The sequence below is a fragment of the Microtus ochrogaster genome, chromosome 4 (genome assembly GCF_000317375.1).
Source record: "Microtus ochrogaster isolate Prairie Vole_2 chromosome 4, MicOch1.0, whole genome shotgun sequence".
NCBI lineage: Eukaryota > Metazoa > Chordata > Mammalia > Rodentia > Cricetidae > Microtus > Microtus ochrogaster.
This window is the reverse complement of record NC_022011.1, coordinates 79,421,371-79,445,360: the sequence shown is the minus strand read 5'-3', so window position 1 is coordinate 79,445,360 and position 23,990 is coordinate 79,421,371. Positions and strand designations below refer to the sequence as shown.

The 23,990-nt window shown below is 43.2% G+C and overlaps 1 protein-coding gene across 1 annotated transcript; it reads right to left on the bottom strand.

Moving 5' to 3' along the window:
• Window positions 1–1,934: 1,934 nt before the first annotated feature.
• Window positions 1,935–12,583, bottom strand: Dhrs9 (dehydrogenase/reductase 9). Its single transcript, XM_026778749.1, has 4 exons — window positions 12,261–12,583; window positions 10,952–11,210; window positions 7,253–7,416; window positions 1,935–3,413 (listed from the first exon to the last, which is right to left on the bottom strand). The coding sequence occupies exons 1-4, from the start codon at window positions 12,577–12,579 to the stop codon at window positions 3,190–3,192; spliced, it is 966 nt and encodes a 321-aa protein (XP_026634550.1). The 5' UTR covers window positions 12,580–12,583; the 3' UTR covers window positions 1,935–3,189.
• Between the last annotated feature and the right edge of the window lie 11,407 nt (window positions 12,584–23,990).

The window sequence follows — 23,990 nt, the reverse complement described above, 5'->3', positions numbered from 1 at the left end:
CCCTGCAAGCATGTCTTTCTTTATGCTTTATGTCTAAATGTCTCTTTCTTATGAGTACACCAATCCTATTGGATTAAGGTCCACTTTAAGCCTTGATTTTTTGTTTTATTTTGATAGGGTCTCCACATGGCCTTGGTTGTCCTGGGACTCACTCTGTAGGCCAGTCTGGCCAGGTACTCACAGAGATTTGTCTTCCTCTGCCTCCCCATTGCTGGGATTAAAGCTGTGTACCACCAAGATCAGCTCTAAGACCTCATTTTCACTTGACTGTCTCTGCAAAGACTCTGTCCTCAGTCAAGGTCAGCTTCTGAGATACAAGGGGTTTAGAAATTCAGATAGCTTCCACCCGTCATTTCCAGGCAATTATCATCATGATGGCTTAATTTCATCACAGCAGGGAAGTGGTTTGTTAACAGAGAACTGTTGAGCTCCCCCCACCTCCACCCTAGCCCAGCCTGCCCTCCAACTCAGAGATCCACCTGCCTCTGTTTCCTGAGTTCCAGGATTAAAGGTATGTGTGCTACAATATCTGGCTAAAAAGTCGAGCCTTTAGAATCATATGGAACAACTTTGTTGTTAGGGCTTTTAGCCAATAGTCATGTGAGTTAATCTCTGCAAATCAGTATACAAAACAGAAAGGACAGGTTTAAAGACAAAATACAAGGTGAGCGTCAGTAAATGTCCAACACTTTCATTTTTTGGAGGGAGGCCCACACTTGCTTGCTTTTCTCTGCCATCCTCTTAGAGTCCCAGGACCAAAGGCTGAGGGTAAATTTTTCCCTATGGATAACACAATGGCTGTTGTCTACCATGTAGGCTACAGATCCATAGTGGGTCCTTTCTGTTTCCAGTTTCTCTAACGGATGTGAAGTGGGTCAGTTGGGGCAATTATTGACTACAGAAAATGACAGACAGTTGGGTTGGGTCGTCTTGGCCTGACCTATTTCAGGTTATATCCTGTTTCTAGGCATCAAGGAAGGCTGTGGATCTTGATCTTTCTCTGGCAGGTTGCCCAACAAGAGAGCTTGGAAATTGTTAGACAGATGGAGGCAGGGCTCTGGCTGGCACAATGCTTCATAAACTATGATGGAAACTATAAACATTTTCCTTTTTAAAAATAAATCACGGGCTGGGGTGTGGTGTAGCTCAGTGGTATAGCATGGGCTCTTGCATGAGATCCTGAGTATTTGAGTCCCAGCAACTAAAAGAAGGGCAAAAATCACCACAGAGTTAAGGAAAAACTATCACAATTGTCAGACTTGGAGAGATGGCTCAGTGGTTAAGAGCACAAGCTGCTCTTCCAGAGGACCTGGGTTCAATTCCCAGCACCCACATGGCAGCTGACAACTGTCTGTAACTCTGATTCCAGGAGACCCAACACCCATAGAAAAACGCACATGCATGTAAAATAAAAATAAATAAGTTAAAAACAAGACAAAGCAAAATTGTCTTGTTTGGCATTCAAGAATTCAGGAGGTGATCACTTATACTAAAATTGATATAAATCACTTGTAGATACCAGAGTTTTTTTTTTTTCATTTTGAGGATGTGTGGCTAGTTCCTCCACATAGTAAATGAGTCTAGATATTTTATTCTACCAGATATTTTATTCTACCAAGAACTATTAGGACTAATACCATGCAGAAGGATAAAATTTGAGCAGTTTTCTTAGAAGCTTCCTGGGAATTTTTCTCATTATATACTAGGCTGAGCTCCCCACAGATGTTTCAGGGTTTTTGAAGATATTAATAAATAAATTTTAAAAAAGGCTAGCCTGGTCTACAAGAGCTAGTTCCAGGTCAGGCTCCAAAGCTACAGAGAAACCCTATCTCAAAAAAAAAAAAAGCAACAAAACAAACAAAACAAAAAACAAAAAAACAAAAAAAATAAATGAATTAAATGGAGGAGATTCTTTTTAGTCTGGATGGTTTAGACTTGCCCTGCTTTCAGCTACAGAAATTAGTAATTTGTTCTTAACACTCGGCTTATTCGGTGACCCCTGGGCTCAGATGGCTTATTATAACTGCAGGCTCCTTCACAGTATCTCTGACCCAAGAGGTGAAGAGTAACCACTGTGGTCCATTGAATCTTCTCTGAGGGGAAGGTGATGACTGAGCTACAACTGAGGAGAAAGTAACAGAGGCGTAACAGAGATGCAGCTGACACTTTAAAGTGGGTAACACAGTTGACAGGCTTGCTCTTAATGGTAGACTGCATGTTACTTAGTTTCTGGTCGGAAGAAACAGCAAATTGAGCTACTTAAAGGAATTAAAAATAACTGTCTCAGAAAAAGGCAAAACAAATACAGAATCAGAAGATTGAACAATCGGACTAATACAGTGGGAAGATCAGCAAAGGAGTTTCCTTCAGATTCTGCAGATCTTGGCAGCCTTGGGACATCTGGACAGTCGAAGGGCAGCAAGCTACAGAGTTTATGAAATGGAGCCAAGAACCTGACCACTGAAACAGGAAGTGGCTGCAGCCAATGGTGCTGGTGAATTTCTGCCATGATGCAGCTGACAGTGAAGCCAGAGGTGAAGGGCCTCTGGGACTGGGACCAGACGGGATGACGTCACAGCAGCCGTGGTGGTACATCTTCTGTGTGTCCCTCTGGAGCGTGGAACTTGGGTTGGAGTCTCCCTGCTTCTCGTCTCCTTCCCTGTCTCTTGTCTTTCTGTTTGCATTTCTTCCCTGTGTTGCTCACGGCCTCTCAGTTGGTACCAGTGAGTGCTTGCTTGACCACTTTCTTGTTCGCGTCAAAGCTTATCAGAACCTAGTGAGTTCCAGCCTGTGTCTCCTTCTCAGCGAGATACCAGAGCCATCAGGTTCACTTTTGAAAGGCTTCTTATCTCTGAACATTTTGACAAAACACAGTGCTTAACTTCCTGGCTTACTGAACCCGCAAGGGGCAGGTAGCAGCACACGTATTTTGGATAGAAGTCTTTTTGTTTCCCTTTTACCCTACCAATCAGGCAAGGCTTCAGTATCTGGCAAGACTGACTGCGTGATAAGCCTTCTCTGTCCTTATTTTCAAAGAAGACTTAAGGGACCCTGGAACTCCCTCTTTTATAAACAGAAACATGCTCTAAAGGAGTCCACGTTGGGTTTGGTAAAGACTGAGATTGAAATGATTAGTCTTTGAAATCAGCCAGCCTCAAAGCTTGGGGCAGGCCCTTGTGGTCGATTGAGTCACACCGCTTTGGGATTTGCCAGCTCTACTTTCTGTTTCAGTAATAAAAAGTCTTGTAAAACCGATGGCATGTGAGACAGAGGTATCCAAAAGGTCTTGGCATCTTTTCCAGCGGTGTAGCGAGTCTTGGGGAAGATGCTCGTTAGAGCGTGGTCCATGCACTCTACCACTAGAGAGAGGTCCAAGTTGACAGAGCATGTATTGTTTTTCAGTTTGTGTAGACCTGTAAGAAGAGCCAACAATATGCTTACTCTTGGGCAGAAAAGAAGCACAGTGGGAGGCGAGGGTGCAAACAGGAAGACACAGGACAGGGACTTTGATTGTGAATTTGCCATTATAATTGAGGCTCACTGGAATGAGTTTCCATTCTCCAGAAAAGGATGCTGCAACATCTTCTTTAGGCCAGCCGGTCTCATCTCAAACTCGAGTGGGCAATAGAATCTCCTAGAGGGCGTTTTAAAACCCAGCCTTCTGGTTTCTACATAGAGAATCCCTAAACCAGTACACCTGAAGTCTTAGTATTTGCGTTTTCTACTAGTTTTCAAGTAATGCTGCTGTCTGAGGACCTTGAAGACTGCTTCTTTAGAGGCAGTAGGGAAGGTCCACGAGGACCTTGTCCCTAGGAAGCCATAATTTGGAATCCTAATCCTTTCTGGAGAGTGCTGTGTTATATATGATTCTGTACACATTCTTGTGTATGAGGGTGCATGTGTACATAGGAAGACAGGAGGGCACCCACCCCACTGAACGTCTCCACAGTAATGTCCTGAATCAGAAGGGAAAAGTCTCCCAGCTGTGGGGCAAATGAAGTGTTTGAGTCACGACCTAAGATCCCACCAAGGTAAATATGTTCACAAAGAATTGGGGATGATTTGAAGCCCTGTATTCTTATTTTTTTTAAAGTGTTGGACAAACAACTTCCCACAGGTAAGGGAATGAAATTGGAGCCTTAGCTCATATCAAATGTAAAAGTCAATTCAGGATGATCAAGGACTTTAAAGTAGAACCCAAAACTATAAAGCACAGAGAAAACGCTTTTGAAATTGGACTCAGCAATAAGTTTTGAAGATGGTCCTATAGCACAAATCACAAAATCCAAAATGGATGCACAGAACTGCATCAGACTAACCATCTGTGGTGTATAAAGGAAGCAGCTAAAAGAACAAAGAGACAACTCATGGAACGGGAAAAAGTCTTTGCAAACCATACAATGATAACGGGTTGATATCCAAGAAGACATACAAAGAGACTTCCAACAACTCAATAGAAAAAAAAAAAGAATACAATCTGGTTTTCAAAACATGGAAAGAATCTAAACAGACATTTCTCAAGAGGTCATAAACAGGGCCAGTGAGGGTGTGTGTGTGTGTGTGTGTGTGTGTGTGTGTGTGTGTGAATGTGCTGTTCACAGCGCATGAATTGCTCTAGTGCTCAAATTCAGCCCACAGCAAGACACCGTATTGGACCATCAGAGAGGCAATGAGACAAAAGAGGAGTTTGACCTGGGTGTGGAAGAAGGAGATCTGTGTGTGTGGTCGCTGAGAATGTAAGCTAAAACAGCAATTATGGAACACGGTATGGGCTTTCTCAAAAACAAAGCAAAGCAAAACAAAACAAAACAAACTTCAAAGTAGAGCTACCATTTGATATTCATGTGTTTTCAAACATGCCTGGACCATGTCTTCTCAGGGAGCAGACCTACCATGTTAGGTCTCAGGCCCTCAATTGTCCAAAGAACCTAGTAAGTGACAGTGGTATTTGTTAAGTGGCCACAAGTTGTTCAAAGGAGGAAGTGTTAATGCCTAGTTAACCTTGCTGTTCAGCTTGGGAAATGAAGAAGGCTGATCTTAAATTTCTGGTCTGCATTGGAACTATAAGTCTGGCTCACCTCTAAATTCTGACTCAGAAATAATTAATATGACAAATTAATAAAAAATTGAGCTCAGCGCTTTTTTATATTTCTTAGTAAAGAAAATTTGGAATGTTTTCAACCCAAAGAAATGATAAATGTTTCAAAAATCAATATACCAGCCTCCTTGATCTGTTTTTACCATTGATAGCCACGTCGCACTGTGCTTCATAAATTTGTGCAACTGTTTGTTATATGCCAGAAAATTTTTGGAAGGAATTTTGTGATATAGTCATAGCTAATTATCGGTATCACCCTGATTATCTAACATGGAAAACTCTATTAAACAAAGGGCCTTGTCTCTGAAGTATTAAGTCTAACAGGATTAAGTTCAATCTTTTACCTTTGACCTACATAAGACCTCTGGAGTCAGAATGTAAGAAATACAGCTTCTAATGGTGATGGCTTAAAGTTCACAGAGAGACATTCTTGGGCAAGTTTGTCAGCCAGGTGTTCTAGTTGGAATCCTCAGGAGGCTTTTTCTGGTGTGTGTGAGTGTATTACATTGAGATGGTGGTGGCTGGGACTGCCTATCATCTTGGAAACTTCCCTGTGTGTTTTCTAATTTTAGTCTTGGGTTTCCATTCAGCTGATCTTGAACCTTGCTGTGTTGTGTGACCAGTGATGAGGCAGAGTCACAGTCTGGAGGGATGGTGTGACATGGAAGGAAGGCAGGGCCTTGTTCCACTGAAGGCAAGAGCTCAGTGTTTGAGGAAGAGCAAGCAAACATTACAGGTTCAGGAAACTGGGGTGGGAGGAAGGGCCTAAGAGGAACTTTGACTGAAGTCTTCACTCTATTGCTTTCTTTGTATTAATTAGAGTGCCCAAGTGTTGGGAGCAGTGAGACCCCAGATCCTGAATTTCTTGTAAACAGCTTGTTTTCCCTTGATCTGAGTGCCTACAGCTGCTCTGAGCACGAGACCTTCAGGAGTTGCTGATGGCAGGAGAGTGGTTTCTGGTGGGTTTGGCTGGGGCGTGGCTATCTCTATATAATCTGCCCCTGAACACAATAAAGGGGGATTCTTGGGGCTTTGGGAATCAGTGTTAAAAGATCTGCGTGTGTCGGTTTGTCTCTGTGTCTGTATTCTCAACCTCCAGCCCCCTTTCCCGAAGCTCGTGAACTGGGTTCTAGCGCACAGAGCGCAGACACGGGGGCGCGGTGCGCAGCACCCAAGAAGGCATGACACAATTACGCTGGGTTCAAATCCAGCTGTGCAGTTTCAGGTGTGTCATTTCTATGTCTATGACATTTGTATGTCATTCCTATACAATGAAGGGCATAGTAGCATCCACAGAGCTTCCAGATTGTAAATGAATGAAATGTGGGGCACTTAGAGCAATGACGACTGCTTTGTAAATGTTCACAGTATAAATCATCATTGTGTAATCTCAATTATGATTCTCTCCCCGTGACTCAGTCTTTTGACTCATTTTACCTCTCCTTCCTCTTCCCCTTCCATGTGTTCCTGACTCCTGAGAGTTTCCATCACCCAAGTAAATTCTAAATTAGAATTCTAGTAAGGGTTCTAAAGCCTTATTCAAACTTGTCCTGTCCTGCCCTGTTAAGACTTCTCCATCAGCTGGGTCCCTTTCTCGGCCCATATTCCAGGGCAATTAAAGACTGCATCATTCACTTCACTTCTGACTCTCTGGGTCTCCCTAAAGAGGGTCTGTTCTCTTGATGCCGTGTAGTCTGGTGTTTACTTGGTTACTCTTTGTAGTCAGCTCTAGGGGACTCTAAGGACCACAGTCTGAGTCTTATCTATCACTGTCACCGCCACAGATTCTTGAACAATGCTGAAAGAGTGGCTTGTGTTTAGTAACAAGATGAAATAGGTATAGAAATGAGACTCTGAGAGCCAGGCGGCCTGGCTTCATATCTGAGCTGACCAGGAGATACTGAATCCCCGGGAAAGGAATCTTTACCTTGCAAAGCCTCTGTTCACTACTCCAATACTTCTTTTGAGGCATAAATGACATAATTCAGAAATTCCTAGCATAATGCCTAGCATTTGTTAATTTCCTCAGTAACAGGCAAGAGGTGGTACTGGGCTTAAAACCCAGATTAAAGATTCCCATCATTGTGTCTGTGACTCTTCACGATGGCCAGGACGACGAATCCCAGAAGACACTGGATTCACCCCCAAACTCACTTTTTTCGATGTAGTCTTCTCCGTACTGCTGTTTGATGTCTGGAGACAGGTGTTCCCAAATGGCCAGCTTTTTTTCAGTTGTCTTCTTGGGATCTGCCAGTTCTGTTTTGAACAGTCCTGGTTCAATGCACGAGACATGTACACCGAAAGCTTTCATGTCCCGCCTGTGAGAAGAGCAATCAAAGAATCTTTTAATTAAAAAAAAAAAGTCTTCCTGCACCCCATCCGAAGCAGAAAATCAGCATTCCATCTATCACTGGGGGCACTGACACATGATTCTGGAGGAAGTTTATGATTACATAAACTCCCTGCTCCTCACCTAAGAGCTCAGTTTCTCAAACTGTGGGTCAGGACCCATATGGCATCCTGTGCCGGGGTTGTAAAGAATTTGGCAACAGTTAATTGACTGTTGAATGCTCAATAATGAAAAATTGGTTCAAAATTCTTTGAGTGACTGAGGTGTTCGTTGTAGTGCGTGCCCATGTTACATAGACAATCTCACTGTGCCTTTGGTTTCTGAACACAGAACCTGTGCTCTTTGCTCTGCACCTGCCGTTATCCCTGGCAAAATCGATGCAAGCTGCGTGAAACATTCAGATAGGATTTGAGAGAACAGTATGCTGTCAATGGTGCTGTTTTTCTGTACAAACCAGGTTTTCTGTTCTTAAAGAAACATGATGTTTTTATTATTGAAAGCCAAAATTTTTGGTATTTACTATTGTCATTACTCAGCATGTAATTATCATGTTAGTATGTCTTCCTATAGTATTATGATAGGATGTTTGATTTTGATAACTGATAACTTGAATATCTGACTTGAATTTCCTAAAACCATCTTAGTGCATTTTGGCCCGTGATTAAAATAGAGTTTCTAACAATTTCTACAATGGCGTGCACACATATCTGCCACGTTATACCAGGTTATGCGAAGTAGTGTTCTCAATATTAATGATTATAAAAAAAGCCCAACTCTGGAGAAAGAAAACATGTTTTCATTGAGCTGTGGTCCCACCTAGGGGCTTCCTCCAGGCCAGGCAAGCATTACGTAGTCACATCCTAGGCCTTCATTGTTCTTGCTGTTTCATTCAAGTTTGTTTGGAGAATGTTTACTACTTGTTAACTAGTTACTCATAAATCTTTGCACAGAGTCAACACTGACTGTGTTGGCAACAAACATCTTCTTTCTACCCCGTCACTTTAAAGTTGAAGAAACTGGAGTTCAAGGCGGCCAGGTGACGCTGAATGACGGAACAGGAAATGGACGTGGGTGGGACAACCCTCTGAATAACCCCACACTAATCCAGTTCTTGTTAAGCTGATAAGCCTTTGGGCTAAGATGATTTCTTCTCCGTGCTCAAAGTATCTGATGGGGAAATGGAGCAGGGACCGGCTTGGGTGGACAGGTTTCCCTTGGGTTTTGGAATGTGGATTGCAGAATAACTGAGGATGCTAAAAGATCTAGTATCACGATCCCTGGCATGCTGCCTTGATCCCTGTGCTGCTGGGCAGGCTGTCCCTTCACAACACTATAAACAACCTCAAGTCTACATATTTACTGAGTCACAGTTTAGAAATGTTGTTGGCACCTCCTTCCTGTCAACCGAACAATGTATTGCATGAATAATTGTTTCCTAATTTTAATGCACATTTCCACTAAGAATGTATAAAGAGGCAATTACTCATTTTATAGACATCTTACCCATGCTGTGGCTTGAACCCAGAACCTTGTATTGCTAGGCGAGAGCTCTGCCACTCAGCTGCATCCCCATCCCTCACCATAAGGCATTTTTGTAAGCTCTAGCTGTAATCTTAAAATGTAATTCAATTCTTTCCAGACTGTGCTTCTTAGCAACAAAACTATTGCACAACCTGAAATATATTTTATTTACTGACAATATAAATCAGTTCAATCCTGAGAGATTTTCAAAGGTGTATTACATTAAAATCTTAAAGGTTATTTTTCAACCTATTTATATTTTATTCATCTACCAACTGATGTTTGCTGGATCTGGGAGATGGCAGTTCCAAGAAGGTATTTGAGAAGACCTCTTTCCTGCGTACTTGTGAAAATGACACGGACGGGAGACAGGCCACTCTGCTAAGTTTAAGAGACCTACATGTTGCTATGACAACATGAAACCAACAAGCTTGCTGAGCAAATACAGCTTCAGAGTCCCAGGCCTCTCTTTGTTGTCCCTCCGCCATTCTCTATGTATGAAGACACCCTGGACTAGTCTGCATGTACCATTCTGTGTCAAATACCAGTTCTGTGGTTCATAAAGACATAAACACTTTCTGTTGGTTACTTTCAGGCAGTGTATAGCTACACAACAGAGTCTACAAACACTCCAGTTGAAACATATTTTTTAAATACTAGCATTTTATTAAGATATTGCATTTTGTAGAACAGAATGAGGCTGAGAGAGATCGCCATGACAGTGTTACTAGGAGTGTGATGATCTCTGAGCCGACTACACCTGGTAACGCTGTAGAAAAACTCCCTGGTCGTATCCCAGACCCACCCCTTAAGCTTCCTTAACAAGTTCTCCAGGCTATATTACTTCACATTAATGTTCCGAATAAATGTTATTGTGTTTATCTCTTAGGAGACTCCGCCTTGGCAACTAGATCATGGGGCAGAATGGAGCTATCGGCCCCTATTAACCTCAGAGGGGTCATCTATCCTCTTTATTACTAAGCTACTCCTAGATCTGTGGTATGCAGCATAACTCTAACATATGCCTTCAGTGAATACCAACTGAATAAGCAAATGGGGGAATTAAAGGCGAGCCGATAGCAATTTTATCTTTTCTCTTGCTTGTTTCAGCACGACTCAACCGACTTAACTTCCACTTGCTTCCCTGGTCCCTTTTGCTTGCACTATATCCCAGAAGGCTCACCTGCATTAGTGTACCCCAGCATCTGGTGGACGTGGACTATTGGAATCAGGAGTGTGAGAACAAGAAGAGAGATTAATAATTCCTCATGTGGTGTGGACACTGGTTATTTATTTCATCCTTTAGCTGGAGCTGTCAGTCTCTGTGTCTCCAGGTTCTAGAGACTTCTGTGTCTCTTCATCTTTTACTCCTTGGATAGTAATGCCCTTTGGAGTTAGCCCCTATTCCTATCCTTTGGGATTTCTCTCCACATCCCCCACATGTCTGAAAATTGTCCTTTCAGTAATCGCTGTTCTCTTAACACAATTTCAATGCACGGCCATTGCTTTTAAGACCCTTGACTGAAAAAGCACTTAGGGACTTTGAACTGATAGTCGCGAATTCTGGTTCCAGGGAAGACAAATCAAGCATCCCCTCCCTGCCTCTCACCCAGGATACAGCTGCAGAACCCAAGTGGAGTGTATTGGGCAGCTGCTGAGGAGAGAGAAGGAAGCTGGTACTGTCCTGTTAGCACCTTCCAGAAATAACAATGGAGCAACCAACCCTGAACAATTCTCTACTAGACAAACTGACCTGTTGACTGTAAGTTCACCCCACTGGGGGCATCATGCGCTAATACAAGAGGTGAAATCAGTGAGAGTCAAATGCAGACTAGGGTTCAAATCTCAGGTCTACCACCTACCAGCTGTGTAACCCTGGACGAGGGGAAATATTTAAAGTGTTAAAAAGAATACCTCATATATACTAAGTATCCGGTATGCGTTAGCAGCAATTATCGTATAAATCAATGAATTCACCTTACCTCAAGCTGTCATTGAAACCTTCCACCGCGTATTTGGATGGAGTGTAGCCCCCGCCACCAAAAGCAAGCCGGCCTCCGACGCTGGAGACGTTGATAACACGCCCTCGCGCTTTTTTGAGCAGCGGAAGCATATTGAGCGTCACGTCGATGAGTCCAAACAGGTTAACTTCAATGGGTTCTCTGTAGTCGTTCACCGTCAGCCAATCAGTGGGAGCCAGCACGCCCAGGACACCAGCGTTATTGATCAGACCCCACAGACCTGGAGCAGGGAGGGAGGGAAGGGGAAACGGTGGAAGATGTCGTTCCTATGGGCCTCTCTGATGGAAATACAGTTCTTTGTTTACACAGTGGTGTGATTTGCTTTTTGTAGTCATTCCTGCTTTGAAATGTTTTCGCGTTTCGGGAGACTAAGTTGAAGTGGTCCATGCTTAGCTTCTGGAATTCAGCCTCGCTAATCTATTTCTGGTTCTGAGGGTCATATTGTTTCTGCTTTTTGAAGGCAGACTTTCTGATTTCTCATCTCAGACGTAGAGAAAATTAGTCTGTTTCCCTGCCTAGCAAGAGGGTGCAGTCAGTGTGTATTTATAAAATATTCTGCATGGATGGAGAAGTGATACAAGCCCACTTTATGCTGAAATTTGCTAGAAAAATAAGTCATCTTACTTGGCTGTTTCTTGATTGGAAATATGTAGTACTGCTAAAGGTGTTGGAATTCAGGCACCGGAATTTGTCCGGAGGCTTTGCTAAATCACTGCATTTGAGGTTCAGAGGCTTAGAGCTAAAGAGCTCAAACATACATTTGCTTTTCTCTGTTATGAACCCAGATATCTTCTTCTATGAGAATATTTGATGATTCAAAGCTGACAAAACTCTCCCAGCTCAGAGTGCAGTTATCTAGCGATCTAAAGCAGAGGGAGTGCACTCCTTAAGACCGGCATCCTCACACCCTTAGGCCCTGTTCTCCCAACCACTAACGATGTCTGCACTCTGGAACCCATCTGTGGAGGTGTGGGTCCCAGGTAATCCAAGTGGTGATCTGGAGGCTGATTCCATATTCTCCTATAGACTCAACTCCCTCTGCTGAGATGTTGTTGGAGAAGGGTCAGGAGCAGGTAGGGTTTCACTTCTGTTCTAGATTCACCTGCTGGGGCTCTAGGCAGTCTGTCTGGGACACATCTCACACACACTGGGATTACTTAGGAGCTCTGTGGAGATTAAGAAATTGCCTTCGCAGACATTTTCATTTTGTTTTGCTCTAGTTGCTTCCTCATCTCCCAACCGCCCCACCCCACAGACCCTCTTCTCTTACCTTTATTCCCTACATGGCTCTTCACCCACTGGGCCGTCTTCTTGACATTCTCAGGGTCAGTGACATCCAGCAGCACCGTGTGAAGTCTGTCTGAGGTTGTTGCCTTCAAAGCCGTCGCTCCTGACTCAGTCAGGCAGGCAGCGATCACACGGAACCCCTTTTTATCAAAAGTCCTGGCTGCTAAGTTCCCAAAGCCTGTGTCACAACCAGTGATGAAAATGTACTTGTCGGTGACGTCTGCTATCTTCAGTTGTCCTTTGTAATTCCACAGCAAAGTGCACAGGACAAGGAGGGCCAACACCCAAAACAACACCAACATTTTCTTCCTCTTATACGCGACAGGGACACTTCTCTCATGAACAATAAAGGATGGTGTCCTGGATGTTCAAAATTAGAAAGAAAATCGCAAATTAGAACAACCGCATGTTGACGAATGTGAGCTATTTCTAAGAACTTGAGTCGACAAATAGATACTAAGGTGCTACAATGATTATCTGGCGGCTTGTTGGAAAGGACAAGTCATTTATGTCACATGCGGCTTTTTAAAGATCGTGCCAAAGCCAACCAGGCAGAATTTAGAAACATCCGGATGGGAAGAAATGGAGTGGGAACAGAGCGGCACAGTCACGGGGCAGAAGGAACCACCAGAGTTGCACAGAGGAGGGACCTTAATCTCCCACACGCACTCATCCATCTGAGAGACAGAGTCTCACAGTAAAACCTTAGCTCTCATCACTCAGTGAACCTGAAGAGCAAACCGGGATCAAAGTCCCCTAGAGGAGCAGTTCTCGGCCTTCCTCAGGCTGGGGCCCTTTAATACAGTTCCTCACACTGTGGCGAGGCCCAACGATGACTTTCATTGCTGCTACTTCATAACTGTAATTTTGCTACTGTAACGAATCATAATGTAAAGATCCGTGTTTCCGGTGGTTTTAGGTGACCCCTGTGACAAGGCCATTTAAGCCTCCAGAAAAGGGTCACGACCTACAGATTGAGAACCACCGTACTTAGCTTGGTCTTCTTGTCCTGCCGGACTGCCATTTATTTTCAGAATCCAGGAGAGGAGAGCAGCTGTCAGTAAGAAAGCATTCCTGGTGTGGTTTCTTATTGTGAGTGAGTTCGAGTCCCCCTCCCATCTGGCTCAGAGAGTATTGCTGATAACGAAGTGAGAGAGTCCAGGAAGTAAGAGCAGGGTGGGAGATGAAGGCCTGATGTCTCAAATCTTTAAATTCTCTCTTTAACACTAAGTTCTTGTAGAAAAATAAAGGAACGTATAAACAGGACAAAATGAAGCAGCTTTTTCCGGTAAAACTGACCAAACTATCCAGCACAGAGCCAGTAGGAATATCAGTTTTGCTGTGCAAGCAAGAGACGGGTTTCCTGTACCCTTCCACAGGGACTTGTGCCTCTGCTTCCCCTCAGCACCGTGTGCTTACTGTGGACCTGTGGAGCGGCACCCCACCCAGTAGGAGGAAGTCTGGCTGCGTCAGGTCTGAAGTCATGGAGGCCCTGCCCTTCTAACTTCTGGCAAGGGCAAACAGGGGAAAAGGTCAGCTCCCTCTCCACTTAGGAACACTGTGTTAGTTCCTAAGTCAGTGTGGGGCAGCCAGCCAGAGAGAACATCACCTTTGGAAAGAGCCCTCTCTTTCCCCATAGCCTGCAGGCCTGGAAGGTTCCCTGCCAGGGCAACACAGTGTGTTTAGTTTTATTCTTCTAGATTTATTTTTAAAATTATGTACTCGTGTGTGTGTGATATGTGTGTGTATGTGTGTGATGTGTGTGTGTGTGATGTGTGTGTGTGATGTGTGTGTTTATGTGTGTGTATGTGTGTGTGATATGTGTGTGTATGTGTGTGTGATATGTGTGTTATGTGTGTGTGATATGTTTGTGTGTGTGTGTGTGTGTGTGTGTGTGTGTGTGTGTGTGATATGTGCACTGGAGTGCAGGTGTCTGCAGAGGCCAGAAGAGATGATGGGATCCTCTGAGGCTGTTGTAACAGGTGGTTGCCAGCAGCCTAACGTGGGTGCTGAAAACAGAGCCTGGGTCCTCTGCGAGAGCAGTATAGGCTCTTAACTGCTGAGCCATCTCTCCAGCCCCAAATGGTGTCTTTGTCCTTGATTCTCTCTCCTTAGACTCACACAGGCCTGGATTACTTCACAGAAGAAAATCAATTGACACAAACTGAAGTGCAGACTGTGTGGACGCCTCCAGAATCATGCCTGCTTTGGGTTACTAAGAAATTTCTTCTTTCCTTTTTCTCTTTAATGTCCCCTTTAAAGTAATGGTTATTACATGTGACTCAGTATTTTGACAAATAAATGTGTCTATAAACAAATGTATAAATAGGATTTCAAATACATATACATGTACTTAATTTCTACCACTTTATAAGCAACAGCATATTTAAGATATAAAATAATTCAGCGTATCATCTTTACTGATATTAGGTATTATCTTACCTAAAAGACTTATAAAGAAAGAAATAAAAAAATCTTCTGACATATTAAACCAATGAGAAATATCAAAATATGGGAAACATGGGGATGTAGCTGGCTCATGGTACAGTTATAGATGTTTAAAAACAGGCTTTTAAATTACTTAATAATTTGGTTTAGTTTACCCAAATCTTTTTTGTGTAGGAATTGATTTGTAGCATACAAATGTCCAGGCCGCAGAGCTTCTGCTTCTCAAATACATAATAATTTAAAATGCATAATTATGGGGAGAAGCAGAAAGCACTCATAAAATGACATATTCAGAGATTTTAATGACATTTCATATTCGTAAATCCAATTAGTTATAGTGTTTTGTTTAAGCCTGCCCTTGATAGTCGCTGAATATTGAAATGTCTAATTTCACTGTAAATCAAATTTCCAGAGAAATTATCTGAAGAAAGCAAAACAATTGTGGGTTTTAATGCCCCTCTGATAGAGGATGTGACTTCGGCTGTTGACTTTGCCAGGGGCAGAAGAGAGAGGAGTAAATAGTGAGATTGCCACCCACTGGCAAAGGCCTCTCCACTGGAGAGTTGCACACAGTCTTGGCTGGTTTTATGTCTAGTCTCGTGGAAAACATATTATCTGGGTCACTTATAGAAGATAAAACAGGCTCACAGATACAAGGTGTTTGCAAAAGCTATTGTGGCTGGAACATTGTGTCTTCCCATTTGAGAGAACAGGAAACCCTGGATTCTCTGGTAGCTGGGGCTGAGCGGTGTCCAAGCTGAGCTGATAGAGTCAACACAGGCACCTCGGCGTGGGTGCTAAGCCGCTAGGCTAAAAGTCCTCGGGCCAGAACAACCTCCAGAACAGCCTCTGACACACGAAGCAGTGTTCCTTTCATCGTCTCCCCTCGTGCCCTCCTCTGTTCACATATAAGGACTGGTGAGTTCCCAGGGGGACCACGAGCCCAGGATGCCGTGAGGAAGGTGGGTGCTATTCCTGTGATGATGAGTGACCAGACACAAGAGGCTTGAATTAGGATAAGTGGAGGATTTGGAGATCAATGAAAGCACCTGGGGGTTCCTATAGAACTTGGAGATAGTCTGCGCTTAGAATTTAAGGCATGATCCACTTAGACAGAGAAGAGAATCTCTCTGTTGTTTTCTAAGTTGTTACTGAAACAATACATCTTTCAGTTATGAAACCAGCAACACACTTCAGCAGCATTTGCAGTGCCTGAGACTTTGTTATCTATTACAAAGTTTTGTTTCTTTTTTGTTTTTTTCTTTTTCTGTTTTTTTTTTGTTCGTTTGTTTGTTTTCCAAGACAGGGTTTCTCTGTGTGGTGCTGGCTGTGTTGGAACTCACTCTGTAGACTAGGCTGGCCTTGAACTCCCTAGTGCTGGGATTAAAGATGTGTGTTACCATGCATGGCCTCAGCCACCATATTTTTTTATGTTCTTTATCATAAAATATGGTGTATGTCCCCTTCTTTTTTTTTTTTTTTTGATGAGGCATGGTCTAAGCTAGCCAGAGCTATATAGGAAGACCTTGTCTCAAAAACAAAACAAACAAACAAAACACAGTAAAAATCCATAAAGTTCAGAGAATAATAACTGAACAAAACCTTATATGTTTATATAAAAATGAGAATAAAAACATGGTAAAATGTTAATGTTTAGAGACTCTAGGTTGTACCATGCTTTTAACTTTTCTGTAAGTGTGAAATTACACCCACAGACACAACCAACTGCAGATTTGAGTCATTTTATAAACTGGATCTCTGTTGAACACACAGACTTTTGCATTAGTCTCATCCCCTGAACAACAGTGTAACTATTTATACAGCATTCACACTAGGTATTACAAACAGTCTCTAGGTGATGTAAAATGTACAGACAGGGGCGCAGGTCCTATGCAAACACTGTGACATTGTCTACAAGAGATTAGAGAATCCAGATTTGGATGCCCACGGGTGAGGGGACCCTGGAGTCAAAGCTCCCCTGTATGAATGACTTGTGAACGACAACACTTTGAATCAAAAAAGTCAAAGTCTGGTAGAGAAAGATGAAGCCCCTCCCCCCGTAAAGACTTCATTGAACTGCTTTGGGGTTCTAGATACAAAACAAAATGCCCGGACTTTGGAGAGACTTGGGATACTGGGTCGCCTGCCTTCTGTCCTTTGGAAAGCCCGTTTTTACTGTCACTGGAGGAAAAGAAAAACTCTAACCTAAGCAACTCTTTCTTGGCTTCATCCTCTCCACTTCTCAACCTCCTCCCTAAACAAACCCAGTTTTCCTTGGTGACAAGAAGCAGAGGGGAACTTTTTAGTCACTACGGACGCAGGCTATGAAAATGTACTATCATTGTGCGAACTCTGGGCTGACGGTCATCACGGAGGCTGGTGTCCCAGTCAGTAACTTGAATCCTTGGGACACCTAACACTGCTTGAGAAACGTTGATTTGTGAAGCCTGTTTTTATTATTGTCTAAAAATGTTAGTTCTTTCGTCTCTGCATTTTGCATTCTTCTAGGTCATTGGACCAGGTCAGTAATAACCCAGCACGTATCTTTGACCCCTTTAGCCAAGAAGCTCTCTGTGAACAAGAGTCCCAGGTCAGCGCTTTCAGGACCATGACCTGTGTAGAGAGAGGGATTGACAGTCAGTCAATCAGTTCTTCACCTGAGAAGTAAATGAGTAACCGTAGCTGACAGGACAGCCTCAGCCCCTCTCCACTGACTCTGCTCGTTTCTCTGCTGTTCCCCAGTGCCAGCAATTTAGCAGGAAGGCACCGACCTCAGTTGCTTTTGTTGTTTACCAGCTATGTCTTTTGATTTATCTCACAACAAACTGTTTACTAAGAGTGCAGGTCCCCTGGCCCCTAGCATTAGAGCAATGCTCAGGAGTTCAGACCTCGGAGGACTTGGAGCAACTCACTTATCTTCCCTGGGCCTTTCCCGGGGGTAGAGCAGTGATAGGCTATTTTTGTTCAAGAATACCTGGTGAACTAACGTAGTTTAAGGCCTGTTACACGGGAAGAACCAGCCACCTTTCCTACCAATAAGGGCCGCTCTGTCTGTTGCTCAGACTCTCCAATTGCTGTCCTTTTGATAGATAGTTTTTGGACTCCATAACTAACAATGTGAAGTCTGGCTAGCATATTTCAGCATCTTTAGCAACATCCTTGGCTTCTACCCTCTGACTGTCAGTAACACTTACTTGAGAACTGCTGACATAGAGGTTCAGAGTGTCACTGGACCCAGGACAGCTTATCTGGAAATCCAGCCATTGCTTTCTTCATGAGGTTTCGTGATGAGTATTTATAATTTTTTGTGACTTCAACAGAGAGGTTAAGTTGCTTACAAAATTGCTCATCTCCTGCTTTGGCAAGCACTAACTTTGCAATTTAAAAAGTACCTACTTTTCTTAATATGAGGATAGAAGGCCCCGGAAAGATCAAATTATATAAAATACCATTTGTAGATGTAGAAGTGACCACTCTGGCACTCACATTCAGAAGAACTGGATTCTGACTGCGCCTTTCCGGTTGGGGCCCTGGCAGCTTGCTCTGGGTAGCAAACTGATCCTCTAGATAGAGTTTGACAAATGCTCCTAGGAAATCCACGGCCAGATTTCTGGTTCAGGAACAAGTGTGAGGACCAGCTATGGGTGACCGAAGGCCACAGTTATTTGAACCATGGATAGAGACCCGATGTAGGCCATGTAACTAAACGTGGGATTAAAAAAAAATCAACAACAGTAAAAAAGGTTTTGAATGTGCAATGGCTAAAAAGTATTTCAAAAGCAAGCATAATGGATCCAAGGTTGTTCGGGCAGCGCTGGTCCCTGCTGCACTGAATGTCTTCACTGCAGCTCTGGACCTAAATGCACAGCTCATACACGTTGTCTGGTGTGTGTGATGCCAGCCAGTGCTGCCTAAAACACCTCGGCTCGGACTCAAGACTACTGAACGTGAAGATGTGCAGAATTTTCAGTCTATGTAGAATTTTTTTGTTCTTTAAAGTACAAACTTAATTTCTTTTTTACAGTCAATCTTCCTCATGTAAACATCACATTGATATGTGTTTGGATTGGATTGTAGCAGACTATTTAGAGGGACAGAGACGTGGCTCAGTGGATAAGAGCACTTGCTGTTCTCGTAGAGGATGAAGGTGCGGCCTCAGCACCTACATAGTGTTACGCAACTTCCAGATGATCTGGCACCTTCTTTTGGCTTCCGAAAGTACCAGGTATTCATGTGTACACTCAAGAAAACACTTATATACATAAAAATAAAACAAGAAAATCCTTTTAAAAGTTTTAAGTTGCTGACTTGAGTTTCATTTTAAAAAATTATTAAATGAATTTGGGTTTGGGATTAGGACAAAGTTTTCAAGAATTTTGAAATGGCCTTAAACAAGTTTCTACTTTTGACTACTTATTTATGTCAAATGACATTCTCTGCATTCACAATCAAAAATCAAAGTATCAGTCAACTCTGAAAAACATTGAAGATGCTAGGTTCTGTAGTATCAAATATTTAGATAAGACTTAGTTCTTTATTTTTAAATAACCAAGCATGTCTACATTAGTATGTAAATTTGTTTTCATCTTCAATAATTGGTAAAATTATGTGTACCCAAGAGAATTGTTTCAAAGTAAATTTCTTTATGATCTGTCAGTATGTGTTTGCTTTGTATGCCCATTTTATATATACCTATATATCTCACATAATATAGATCTATATTTATTGGATACAAAGGGGCCAACATTGGTAAAAGTTTAAGAAATCCCATTCTAGGCTGTTGCCTATACCTATAAATATTTATATTAAACTTCATGATAAAATTACTTTCTTTTGTCCTAGATGTGGTAATTCATGCCTATAATCTCAGCACTTCGAGGGTAAAGATAGGAGGGAGAGGCCAGACTGGGCAACATAAATGAGAGCCTGCCTCAGAAAACCCTAAACTAAACAAAGAAATCTCTATAGAAAAGAGGTGAATTCAGATATGCAGGCTGCTAGTTGGTTCAAGGTGCAAGCTACGATTCTGGGGTGATGCTGAGACAGACCCCCCTGGTCCCTCCTGGGCTGCATTCATTCCCGCTGGGCTCTGGCATCTAGACTGTGTACCCTCTTCTCCACCTCTGTGCTGTGTGTGCTGCATGACCTTAGGCAGAGGAGCAAGAGGAAGAACAGAAGGAAGAGACGGAAGCAATCCACTCTGCCTCCTGGCTGATGCTACTTAGACTGACTTCTGAGACTGTTGACCTCTGGGCCAAAGGAAGAGAATGACAGAGGAATCGTGCAATGTTCCCACTTCCAATTCAGACAATGAAAAGGTTAAGGATCATATCTCATAAATCTCAACATATGTATTTCATTTAACCCTCATGCTATTTTGGAGTTAGGTTGAATATCACAAATTAGAATGTTTGCTAAAAGATACCTTTCTCCTTGGAATCTTAAACTGTGTAAGAGGAGAGGGAAGAGCTGTGGGGGAGGGGAACGGACACATTGTCAGTCACTAGGAAGAATGAAAATGTTTGTCAGAAATTCTCTGTCATACAGCAGAGGTTCAGAAGGAACCATGGGAGGAGACCGATTATCCTCTTCATTGGCCACGTAGAGTGTTAATGTAGGAACCACGTGGCAGCAGCTGTCAGAAAACCCTCTGACCCACGGTGGTTCCTACTTCTGCTTTCTGGCTTCTCTTCAGGGGTTTCTCAGTAAGAAGCTTAAAATAAACTCCTTTGATTTGACTTCTAATAGTTGCCTTCCTTTGCTGATAGGAAGTGAGTGACAAGATAAAAGAGACACCAGTGTTCGAAGTCCTTTCTAAAGGGCTGGTTCCTCCCAGGCCAGTTCACTTTATGTCCACATAATTCCACAGAAGGTTTTCTTTCCAAAAACACTGAGAGTTTATTAAATATTTATTTACGTTAAATTTGTTGCAGTCTCTGGACCAGCAGCTGAGCTGCTTTGCCAAAATGCATCAAATAGAAAGCATCTATCTAGATGGCTGTCTGAAGGATTTTATGAGTTTTCTTATGCAGTGTGCTTAATAATGACTACCTTGGAACACACGTGCTTCTTATATTTAGATATTGCATATATAGCTCATTACTCAGAACTCATTTCTATTTTGTGCCATTTTTAGTGAAGTAAAAATTCTTCTTCTTTAACCCCAGGTACATCTAATGTGCTTTTCTCCAAGGAAAAGGAACCCAAGAGCCTGATGATACAGCCTGGTTCACACACCTAAGGAAGTGTACTTGCTTGTAGAAGAAGATAAAAAGTCAGGCACCTGAAAAACCTGAAACAAATTTAAAAATGGAGTCAATGACCCCTACACGTGCTTGTTCTGTTGAGAATCTGGTGCAAACCATACTGACCACGATGATGATGATGCAGCCAAGATGAGGTGGGGCTCGCATCCTGGAATGGTGAGCTCCATCCCGTAACTGGAGGAAGCAAAGCTTCCTCCGCCAGAATCCCTGTGGGAGGGCGGAGGGTGCAGTTCCATGCCCAGTGTGTGGTGGGAGCAGGCCACACATGGGTCCTCAGCAGCTTCACACAGAGGCTGTCCTGCCTCCCCAGATGTACAGACACACTCAGGTCTTGGGAAAGCATCTTAAATTAAAGAGATTTTCTATGCATCTTTGCTAATGAATACTGGTCACCCCAGGCCCTCCTACATTAATTCTTTTGTCTGTGTGTCTCCTTACAGGATAGAGCATTACGAATCATTGATGAATCTATAGTTTTTTTTTAAGTTATGGCCGCAAGATAGTAACTGCTAGCTGGAAGGGATTGTACACTGTATGTTATTATAATTTCTGGTCACAAAACTTCAAAGAGAGTTGAGAAGAGAGTGGATGTGTGGACCAACGCAGCAAGCTCTTGAAAATCCTCAGGGTACTTCCATCAGCCACAGTTGGCTCTACTGTGAAAATGTTAGTGGCTTAAAATTCTGTCTCTTGAGAAAGTGACATTCATGCTTAGGGTCTCACCTCTCGAAATGTAGGAAGCAACAAACTTTCCTTGTATTTAAACCCTGAGATTTATTCTAAAAATTGGGCACCGTTTTCAAATGTGAAAGTATGCAATACAATGACCACAAAGGAGCCTTTCTTTCTCACATCACCCTCATCTGGCCAAGGATATTTCAGAGTATCTAATATGTGCCAAGTGACTCTAAGATAAGTAAAGGCCAATCCCCAGCTCTGGGCAGAGAGTGTCATGGGGCTTTAAAGAGTTATTGGCCCCACCTGCCAAAAGCTAATTGTGCGTGGTGGGGAGGGAGCATTTGAAATACTAAGTCATTTTATCACAAAATGTGGAGTGACTGTCTGAGCAGAGGTTTGGTCCCCCCCCCCCCAGGATTAGGGTTTGCAGGCACCTTAGAAACATCCTTTCTTCATTCCCAATATTTTTTCTCTTCCAGCTTAGTGTTTGTCTATGTGTGCTCATGGAAGCTGATAACACTGATAGCTCATGGGAAAGCAGGGAGAGAAACATAGCAGGCCGTGGTTGGCCATAAATTGTGCCACCCCTGAGGCACTCTGTTATGATACCCACGACTTATGGATCTCTGCACCCTCCAATATCTCAGTATTCCCAAGAGTCACAGAAGGTGTCAAATAGAAAGAAAGGAAGGGAGAGAGGGAGAGGGACAGACAGAGTATTTAGTTGCGACTACAGGATGCTTCAGGATAGTCACAGAGTCCCGAGTCCTGGAAGAATTTCAGTAAGGCTCCTGCCTGGGTCACACTGAGATCATTTCTTTAGGTGATGGGCTCTGTACCCATCAATCTCATACTATATTAAAACAAGCAAACAAATCAAACAAAAACAGTTGAACACAGCTGAAAGACAACTTGATTCATTCTGTAAAAGCATGGGACATCAAAGCCAGTTCAGGTTGAGATGGTTAAGCGAAGAGACAAATGACCAAACAGTCAACAGTTACCTCGCTGCCGGAGATGACTGGGGGTGCAGAAGCTGCTGGAGGCTCACTCAGCTGATTGCCACCTTCCTGCCGTGCCCAGGAGAAGGAAGTGCCGTCCTAAGCAAGCTGATCCTCTCAAGGTGCCTGGGCTTCTGCCGCAGCTCTGAGACCTGCATGTGTGAAGTCTTCTCTATTTCTCTGTGAGTCACACCCATTGCAACACCAAGTGATGACTAAGTCTCTCCTCAGTGGACGGAGGGCGGAGAGACTGCAGGTCATAGGTTTCCAAAGGAATCGTCAGGTTCTTTTATAAACGGGATGTAACTAGCTAGAGAAATGACTTACATTCTCTTGATCAAAAGAGGCACCTGAAACCATAAAGAAGCACCTTACAAACAGCCAGGTGCATCAAATGGATCAACCCCCCTCCTTTTTTAAACATCTATCAGCAAGAAGATCAACTTGACCAATGTCAAGGAAGCATGGTTTGGGAATAACTTGTGGTTTCTAATTTGTGTTTTAAGGTATGACAAGATATCTTGATAGGGTTTCTGGAAGTGAAAGTGGGAAGGACTTGCCCCTCCCACCCCTAGCTGGCCTTTTCAAATGCTCTGCCAGCAGGCCTGGCACGCCTTGGTGCCAGCTGGAGCTGTAAGGGGTGGAGGATGAGATGCCGCCCACCTTCCGGCCAGCTTGCCAAACCTCCCTTCACGCCTTTGTACAGGGAGGCAAAGGCGCCCTGAAGTTTTACTTCTAATTTCATGCTGCATTCCTCTGGCTTCCTCCGCTCTCTGTTGCTTCTTGAAAAGGAGGGACTGTTTACTAGTGAATGAAAGAGCCATCCCTTGAATGGAGTCTAGAGTAGGGTTCTTATTTCATTCACAACAACAAAAATTTATCCAGATAAATATTTGGGGTACCCAACATATGCCAGGTATACTTCTTCCTCTTTAATAACTGCACAAGACAGAGTAAAGGCACAAACATGCAGCCTCAGAGAAAAGCATCCTCGACTTAAATCCATGAAGAAAGCTGTGATCATTAATCCTCCTTACAAGCAGGCTATTACAGCTGAAGGTGGAGAGCCCTCGAGCGCCGGGGTAGTCCTGGAGGACTGGAGGGAAAGGGCAAAGGAAAGGTTACACCACGGTAAGTTTTACTCAATAATCTCGCTCAGTGCAGCTCTGGTTTAAAAAAATTCCCCAAATAGGCTTAAAAGGAAAAATTAAATGTCAAAATCAATTTGCATACCGCGGTCGGGAATTCGTGCCCTCCACTTGGCATGGCTGTCAGTACTGATGGCTTAAATTGAGAAGTTCGGTGTCAGTGCCCTGGGGT

What these genes read in the sequence shown, in the direction of transcription:
- Dhrs9 (XM_026778749.1), bottom strand. Translation starts at nt 12,579, where the DNA reads ATGTTGGTGTTGTTTTGGGTGTTGGCCCTCCTTGTCCTGTGCACTTTG. An exon ending in GGTTTCAATGACAGCTTGAG is followed by an intron (nt 7,417 to 10,951) that starts GTAAGGTGAATT and finishes CTCTTCTCACAG; the next exon opens with GCGGGACATGAAAGCTTTCG. An exon ending in AGAAGACTACATCGAAAAAA is followed by an intron (nt 3,414 to 7,252) that starts GTGAGTTTGGGG and finishes CTCTTCTTACAG; the next exon opens with GTCTACACAAACTGAAAAAC.